Genomic DNA, 10,000 nt, shown 5'->3' with positions numbered 1-10,000 from the left:
AGTTGAACAACCATGACGACATCACACATCCCTGTCTCAGCCTCACTCTCACTAGAAACCACTCGCTCACTTCATTTCCTATCCTAACATGCTTCACTACCTTTATAGAAACTTTTCACTACTTGCAACATCCTTCCACCAATTCCATAAAACCTCATCACATTCCCTATCGCTTCCCTATCAACTCTATCATACACTTTCTCCAGATCCATAAATGCAACATGCACCTCCTTGCATTTTGCTAAATGTTTCTCGCATATCTGGCCTACTGTAAAAATCTGATTCAGACCTTCTAAGATTGCATTTTCTGTTTTTTTCTTAGTTCTATCAATTAGTACTCTACCATATACTTTTCCAACCGCACTTAACAAACTAATACCCTTTGAATTACAACACTCATGCACATCTCCCTTACTCTTATATAGTGGTACAATACACGCACACACACAGTCTACTGGTACCATTGACAACATAAAACACATAGTAAACAATCTCACCAACCATTCAAGTACAGTCACACCCCCTTCCTTTAACATCTCAGTTCTCACACCATCCATACCAGGTGCTTTTCTTACTCTCGTTTCATCTAGTGGTCTCCTCACTTCCTCTCTTGTAATCTCTCTCTCATTCTTCTCTCCCATCATTGGCACCTCAACACCTGCAACAGCAATCATATCTGCCTCCCTATTGTCCTCAACATTCAGTAAACTTTCAAAATATCCCGCTGACCTTTTCCTTGTCTCCTCTCCATTTAACAACCTTCCATTTCCATCTTTCACTATCTCTTCAACTCTCTTCACTTCTTTCCAAAACTTCTTGTTCTCTTCATACGAACGACCCAATCCCTGACTCCACCTCCAGACAGCCGCCCTCTTTGCCTCAGCTACCTATCGTTTTACTTCCACATTTTTCTCTCCATAAATTTCATACTTCTCTACCTTATTACTCTGCGGCAATTCTTCAAATGCCCTCTTTTTCTCTTTCACTTTTATCTTCACTCCTTTATTCCACCATTCACTACCCTTCCTCATACTGCCTTCAACAATCCTATTGCCACACAGATCACTTGCAATCCCAACAAAACTTTCTTTTACTAACTTCCACTCCTCTAAATTACCAGTTTCTCTCACTTTCCCTCTGCCATATGTCACTTTCAACCTTTCTTGATATTCACGTTTTACTTCATAGTTTCTCAGCTCTTCAACCTTCACTATCTCCCTTTTACATCCCCCCACTCTGTTCCCCCACACTTTTGCTACAACTAATTATCCTTTTACCAAAAATTGATCTTTCAATCTTCGAGATATTCTTCTAGTTATCAACCCACAATCCATTAACGCAGTTTGTACCACTTCCATTTGCCCCTATTACCCATGTATACTTATTATTATCTCTCTTCTTGAAAAAAAAACTAGAACTTATAACCATCTCTTGCTCAATACATATATCTACCAGACTCTCACCACTCTCATTTTCACCTGCTATGCCATAATTCCCAAATGACACCTTCTACTTCTCCAGCACCCACTCTAGCATCTAAGTCACCCATGACAACTACATAATTCCTTCTACCCAGTACTTCTACACACCTAATTAATTCATATCAGAATTCATTCCGCTCTTCTTTTCTTTTTTCACAACCTGGCAATTACGCACTAACAGAAGCCCAACATTCCTTACCCAACATAACCATTACCCACATTAAACTAGGTGATATCTCTTTCCATTCCACTACTTTACCTGTCATCCATTCAGTCAGCAAAAACGCCACACCCTCTCTTGTTCTTCCCCTTTCAACCGCAGATACTCTACCAGTCACTTCACCAAACATCACTTCATCCTTCCCTTTTATCTTTGTCTCACACAAAGCCAATATATCCATCCTCCTATTCCTAAACATTCTTCCAATCTCACATCTTTTACTCTCTATCGTACCACATCCACGCACTTTCCGAAACACTAAAATTAGAGTACGGGAGCGATCACCCTTCACCCAGCTCCACTTTTTGGACGTCTCACAGGAGTATGAAATAATAATAATAATAATAATAATAATAATAATAATAATAATAATAATAATAATAATAATAATAATAATAATAATAATATGCATTACATGCAGATGTGATTACATTTGCCAATCTATGCATCAATTATGGACTCATTCAGATTTAGACTGCTCTATTTAGAGCAAGGATGATGATGTTACAAGATTTTGCTGTTGCTTTGTAAATAAGTAGAGATAAAATTAACCCTAATTTCTTTTTTTATGTCCTATTTATTCTTTTGCTTAATTATGAATGGTTTTTTTTTTTGGATTTATTTGCAAAAAAATTCTCATTGGCCAGGTTTTCTGATTATGAATTATTCATGTGAAATAGCAACATTTTCAAGACTATTGTAAAAGGAGGAGATTTACCAGTTTTTGGCTCTATTTTCAATAAATTTTTCAATTCCTTGTTTTCATAGTATGAATTAGATGAAATGGCAATATTTTCATGTTTTTCATTATTAAAAGATTATTGATATCCCTATTATGAATCATCGGTTTAAATGGTTATCATCAATTTATGGAACTATTTAATATCTTACTTTACACCATTTCACAAGGTTCACAATCCTTCATATTTCCCTCTGCTTCTCAAGATACTTATTGTTTCCATTACATGCACGATTTGCAAAAACATTTCTTTTCTGAGCGAAAGCATAGCGTCCAAACATCGCAGTCAGTAAATTTTACCCTTGGAAGCCTTTGCTTCTAGTTTAACCTTTTCTATTTTTCCCCTCCAGACAGGAATTTAACGCTCGAACGATCTGCCAAAGTTTCCCCTTCTCTGGTTCTGCTAAGCTGCGAGATCCGTTTTCTTTTTCCCTCCCTCTGTCAATGAAACTAAATATCGAGGAATCGTGTCTGTCCTTTTGCCTTATATTCTTGGAATTTCTATGAAAGATGGTGTACAAATCTCGTGTCTGGAATAAGAATCTCTCTCTCTCTCTCTCTCTCTCTCTCTCTCTCTCTCTCTCTCTCTCTCTCTCTCTCTCTCAGAGGGAAGAGGTTTTCATGTTAACAATCGCCTGTAATACATGAAGTTGATTTTAGATACCATACATCTTTATATACACAATTAGATTGCATGGCAATATGTTTATGGTTAGTTCAATTTTCATATAAAAAATTATTAGTTCAATGGTTTTCTTATTGTTCTCTACAACTGATAAAGGCTAGAATTCTATCCCTGTGTCCTTATTCCCTAATTTTTTAGATTTTATACTTCATGTCCGAGTGAATTATCACTTGGATCATTTTCTCCTTCTTCCCCCCGGTAAGATCTAGAATTTTATCCTTGCTTCAGTGTTTCCAAATATTTTCAAATTTTTCAAGTAACGTAGTAATACGGATTTCGTCTTTAGTCTTGGGCCTATGTATAATATCCAGTTATCTGCCACTGTGAACTTATTTAAAATTTCGAAGTTAACATTTTCTAATAAGAAAATCGAGTTTTACTATTAAATATCTCTAGTTTTATTGCTGAAAATGTCAGTTATTATCTTGAAAAACTAATGTTTTTCTTATTATAAATGTCGAACTTTCTTATTAAAAAGATGGCTCGTCTTATTGGAGAAATAAAATTTCATCATTAAAGAGGTCGAATTTTCATATTGAAAAGGTAAAATTTTCATATTAGAATGTTCAACTTTTCTTATTGAAAATGGTAAACTTCTCACAGTAGAGGAAGATCTTTGGATCTGCTTCTCTGATAAGTTGATTAAAAATATTGTGAACATTTTATATCTATATTTTATTTGAAAGGATATTCATACACTCGTCTATATAAATTTACCAAAGAAAATCTTCACTTACAAACAGTATATCATAAGGAAAAATAATAAGTATGTATTCTCATAGAGAAAAAGCTACGACAGGATTTATACTGTTTGAGGAACGAGTGTTGAATATTTCGTGAAAAGCAGTGAAAATTTGACATTTAGTCTATTTCCAATTGATAGAAAACGTTAGATTCGTTTATTCCTTGTCCCTGAAGTGATTTCTTTACTGCTTAAGTTTTGACAGAATCAAACGTTTTCTCACAGTCTTAATCTTCCCTATATATTAAAAAGCAAGTGTCTGGCCATATACAGTATACATACACATACACACACACATACACACATATATATATGTATATACATATATATATATATATATATATATATGTATATATATATATGGATATATATATATATATATATATATTCATATATATATATATATATATATATGTGTGTGTGTGTGTGTGTATATATGTATATATAAATATATTCATATATATGTATATATATATATATATATATATGTGTGTGTGTGTGTGTGTGTGTGTTTGTGTGTGTGTATACACATATATGTATGTGTGCGAGTACATATATACGTGTATATATATATATATATATATATATGGCAGAACACCACTGGATTTGCAATGTTTGCTTACCAGAATGAATGAAATATTACAGGATGCATGAAAATATTACGCAATGGAATATGAAATATCACTGGAAAGAGAAAGTATTACTGAGGTAGAATTGTTAAATATTTAGGAACTATGATATCTAATAAAGGGTCTTTAGAATTAGAATTTAATGAAAGATTGAAACAAGCAAATCAGACAATGGCAAGGTTAAGAAAAATTGCCTGAAATTACATATAAAAATGAGGCTATATATATGTTTAGTGAGGTCGGTGTTACTGTATGGACATGGGTCGTGGTATGACAACGAAACAACATCCAACAAATTTTGTGGATTCAAGAACAAAGCCCTCAGAAGAATATTGGGAGTGAAATGGCATTACAGGATTAGAAATGAAGCTATGAGTGATTACTCGAGTGCTATATGTGGATGAGATCATGGTGAGGGGTAGATGAAGATGGTTTGGACATGCTTTTCGCACTCCCCAAGAAACACTAATTCACCAAACATTTAACTGGGATCCAAAAAGCACTAGAGTTGTTGGAAGGCCCAGGCTTACATGACTGAGAATTATGAAGCTTGAAGTATGAGATGATAAATGGAGAAGTTTTGACTGGCGATATCTAACCGAGGCCCTTCACATCAATGACATAGGAGGGGATGATGATGATGATGATGATATATATATATACACATGTATATATATATATATATATATATATATATATATATATATATATATATATATATATATATATATATACCAGATAAATTTTGCCTCCCGGACCAGTGTTCGATTCCCAGAAGGTCAGGTGCTATTTTCTTTGAGTGGTTCCACCTTGGGACTCTGATCCCGAGGTCGATAAGAGAATCCAGACATTAATGTATTAAAATATATGATTTATATATATATATATATATATATATATATATATATATATATATATATATATATATATATATATATATATATATATATGTGTGTGTGTGTGTGTGTGTGTGTGTGTGCGTGCGTGTACAGTATATATATACACACACACACACACACACACATATATATATATATATATATATATATATATATATATATATATATATATATATATATATATATATATATATATATATACAGTATATAGATCTGAGGTTGCTGACACCCTTATTACAGATCTAGCTAAAAGTTGTGCTTGGTGCAAATTATGGGGTATGAAGTTGAATCTTAACAAAACTCAAAGTATGATTGTAAGTAGGTCAAGGATAGTGGCTCCTTAATATACAGGTTTCAGCATTGATAATAATTTTTTGCATGACTTTTAAAATTCTAAGTGTGATTCTCGACAGCAAATTTACTTTTGAAAAACATATTAGGTTTGCGTCTTCTTCAATTGCGCAACAAATTGGCTTATTGAGAAAGTCTTTCAAGATTTTCGGTGACTATTCTATTCTGAAGAAGTTTTTTAATTCTTTCCTTCTACCTTGTTTTGAGTACTGTTCTCCTGTTTGGTCTTCAGCTGCTGATTCCCATCTTAATTTGTTGGATAAGAACTTACGGTGTATTAAATTTCTTATTCCTGATCTAGATATTAATCTCTGGCACCGTCGTTCAATTAGTTCGTTATGCATGTTGCATAAGATTTTCATAATTCTGATCATCCTTTACATTCAGATCTTCACGGATAGTTCCATCCTGTTCGTAATACTAGGTATGCAGTTAATTCTAATAGTCAGCCCTTCTTCATGAGGCTCAATACTACACATTATTCTATAAGTTTTATTCCAGCTGTGACCAAGTTGTGGAATGATCTTTCTAATCGGTAGTTGAATTGGTAGAACTTCAAAATTATTTTTATATTTCATATATGAAATATCTGTTTTGATGTTGTTATTGTTTTTGAAATATATTATTTAAATTTCTCATTATTTCTCATATCGTTTATTTATTTTCTTATTTTTCATTCCTCACTGTGCTTCCTTCCCTGTTGGAACATCTCGCTTTATATATATATATATATATATATATATATATATTTATATATATATATATATATATATATATATATATATATATATATATATATATATATATATATATATATATATAATTTCCTGTTACGCTCAACGGCATTGCCAAACATATAACAACTTGGTGTCTACCCATCCCTCTGGTAGGGGAGAGAGGATATAGTCATACACTGGTGAGAGGTGTTGTGTGCGTGTGTGCATATCTATCTAAATTAGGGGAAGAAAAATTAGTCATATGGTGAGAGGGATTGCATTTGTGTGTGTGCATATCTATCTAAATATTCAGCCGTCCTTTTTGATGGGATGCATACACTAGTGAAAACAGAATAGAAGAAGATGGATATGAATACAGAATTATGCTTTTATTGTATTTTATTAGCAAATATAAAATATACAAAGATTTTTGGGTCACTCAACGTCCCCACAGTTGCAAATTAGATGCATTTTTATATCTATTAAAAATTAACTGATATAGACTTCCACTGTTATATAACAACATCGGATAAACTCAAATACTCTTGAAGGGAAAAACCAGAAATATCTCTGTAAAAATTCAGGGTGAGATGAGATGAAGTTCGTCCTTGAATAAATCTAATCATTAAAACATCTCCCAATAGAATTAGATTTAATCGAATATTTGAAACATCTCCCAGCCCAAGTGGGTATCAACAGTCACAATATTATGCCGAAGTTAACACAGACAAATATTTTTTTATGTGTATATATATATATATAATTTTGTAATAAAACTTTCGAGGTGGCAAAGACCCCTCCAGTTTGCTTTTGTGCCACCAGCCAGGGAAAAGTACAATTTGACAATATTTTGATGTAACTTAGCTTAAGGTGATTGAGTTAGGTGGCTGGTGGGAAAAAAGCATTAGTTGGAAGCCACTGTCTTTTAGATAGATAGGAGTGACGTACTCTTTCTAGTCTCTGTCAGGTCAGGCTAATTTATGCTTTGAATGTACACTAATCCTGTTTTAAAAGAGAATAAAGCCAATTGGCTTAAGTTAATTCGTTTCGAGTCGTCAAAATTGACTTGCTCCTCAATACTTCATTTTGGGTTTCGATTGAATGGCCTTTAACAGGATTAGGCTAACTTCATTTATGCCAGCTATACAGTAATTATTGTAGTAATCTAATCTCCAAATTTAACTACAGAGGACCAACAGGGAATGGACAGAGTACACTGCACCAGTTTCATGTATGATTTTCATTATTTTGTTTATTTTGACTCGTGATTTTTTCGAAGTCCACTGACTTCTATACCTCTCCTCGTTCACACATGGAAAGCAGCTGATCAACACGACTCTATCTTGATCGCAGACTCTAACAACTTTGTACATATTCACAGATAACAGACTATACATTTGACATTAAAACACCTCACATATTTACAGTCACATATTTGAAATAAGGTAAATATTATCCCATTCGGAAGACAAAGTCTGAATTGACATGAGACCATGGCAGTGTGCCTGCTTTACTCTGTTGCCATGCATGTAGCAAGTTATTAAGCACAAGTTCAAGAGTTTGTGTGATATATTGGTATATTTTTTTTTTTTTATCAAAAATTGGAGTACATATTTATTTACCAAAATACAGCTGTATTATGACATTTTGGACTTCTATTTGGTTTTCCTTCCACTGATTTTTTTCGAAGGACAAAATGTATATGGCTGTGCAGATATGTTTTAAAAAGGAACTTGTGCTAGGTAACCATTGTTATCTGGCATAAAGATTTGCTTTATGTCAGAATACCATGACATGGCAACAACAGCAGTTTTGTTTTGGTTTTAAACAGTAGTCTCATAGTCAATGCAGATAATGTCCTCAGAATGGGCGCGTTGTCACCAATTGTCTTTCTCAGGAGGTATGAGAAGGTCCTGTGTGGTACTTTTGATACCATGGCCATTATTCACGGCTGCAGTAGCAGCTGCTACAACCTTCTTTTGCAGTCTCAATTGGATGTGATGGATGACAACGGCAATGAAAAGTGACACAAGCGATAATGCCAAAGCACTTCCTGCAACCAAATATACCCAAGGTAATGCAGCCCATAGGCCACAGGCTGCAGTACCTTCATCTAATCCTGAAGGACAGTGGTAAGTCCCATCGCACCAGAGCTCCTTTGGAAGGCATCCTTGTATATCAGGACAAGGCGTCTTGCAAGGGTCTTCGAATGATGATAACTGGGATGCCATTTTCAGTGGTCGCCAAACGCTCACCCATGACACCAGGAAGCGACCTGAGTAATTGCCTGTGTATTCTACGAACAGATCACGCGATTCCATTTTCTTTGGAGTTTCTAGTTCGTCTTCATACTCTAAAATTGGTCCAAGAGTGGTACTTGAGATATTGCTCTTGTTATCCCATGTGTATAAATCATCTTCATAATGAAATTGAAATTCGTAATCATCCCATCCACTACTGAAGATATTGGTGAAAACATCCCTTCGTTCTGGGCATATAGAGGCGAGAGGAGAATCACCCCCTGCAGCATAAACATTGATTCGAGAGGCAATTTCACAATTTGTTTCTGTTGCACTGAAACCTCTAACTCTTAGGAAGAGGAAGTAGGTATCTGTTGCAGCAATAAGCCGTGGCTGTGTTGCACAAAGGTCCCCTCTCCCGTAGCCTACTGTAAAGTTACCGTAACGTCCATTCAAGTGTCTTGTAGTTTCATTACATCTTTCTATGATTTCTTGAGGGGCTTCTGATATATAGTACTCGCCTTCAAAGAAGTAATCATTGTAATCACTTGAAGGAGACATCTTTGGTACTGAAAATATCAGTTCTAGTTTGTTTGTATATGAAGTTATAGTAAAAGGATGATGGCGAGATATATTACAAAGGCAAGCACGCTGTAGAGGGACATTTATCCAGGGTTCCTCCCTTAACTGTATGTACGGGTTTCCTGGTTCTCCACCATGGGAACATTCATGACGACCCGATGATTGTCGATGAATTGTCATACAGTCAGGTCCCATTTTTGATCTAAGGATCTTTAAAGTTATCCGTTGGTAACTTGCAACTTCGAATGTGTAAACACATCGCAGCCTTCTGGCCCCACCTCTACCAAACATAAATACATCCCTAGGAGATGCAAATAACCTGTCAGGCCGGACTGTAAATGATCTGTCACAGGGCCCTCCACCTGGTGTGGGTGTACCCCACTGTCTGGTGTCTACAAATTCATACCGAGCTAAGAATTCTACATGTGCTGGAGCTGTTCCTGCAGCATAACGAAGAGATAAGGTCATTGCTGGACCAGTTGAAATATAACTGTCATGAGGTGAGCAAGAAGATGAGTGGGGTCCTGGTGCATGAACGCCACTACAGACACGAGGCAATTTGTCATGTTTGCAAAATCTACCAAGAAGATTTGCTGTCTCATTCAATTCTTCATTTGGAATGTCACCATTGAATATGGAGAGAGTATTTGGGCACTGGGCAGGCCTTGGCATTTCCAAATGCAGGACATGCCGGTAATGAAGAAAATAGAGCCAGA

The 10,000-nt window shown here is 35.0% G+C and overlaps 1 protein-coding gene across 1 annotated transcript in view; it reads right to left on the bottom strand.

The window, feature by feature from the left end:
• Positions 1 to 6,854: 6,854 nt before the first annotated feature.
• The window catches only part of LOC137658664 (uncharacterized), a 125,601-nt gene continuing 122,455 nt past the window's right edge, over positions 6,855 to 10,000 (bottom strand). Inside the window, exon 4 of the mRNA XM_068393607.1 lies at positions 6,855 to 10,000. This exon is cut by the window's right edge and continues 938 nt beyond it. Coding sequence (XP_068249708.1) covers positions 8,340 to 10,000 — 1,661 coding nt within the window. The 3' untranslated portion in view covers positions 6,855 to 8,339.

This window comes from Palaemon carinicauda, chromosome 19 (genome assembly GCF_036898095.1).
Source record: "Palaemon carinicauda isolate YSFRI2023 chromosome 19, ASM3689809v2, whole genome shotgun sequence".
In the NCBI taxonomy this organism is placed as follows: domain Eukaryota; kingdom Metazoa; phylum Arthropoda; class Malacostraca; order Decapoda; family Palaemonidae; genus Palaemon; species Palaemon carinicauda.
The sequence above is the reverse complement of the archived record's forward strand: the minus strand, read 5'-3'. Positions and strand labels throughout refer to the sequence as shown.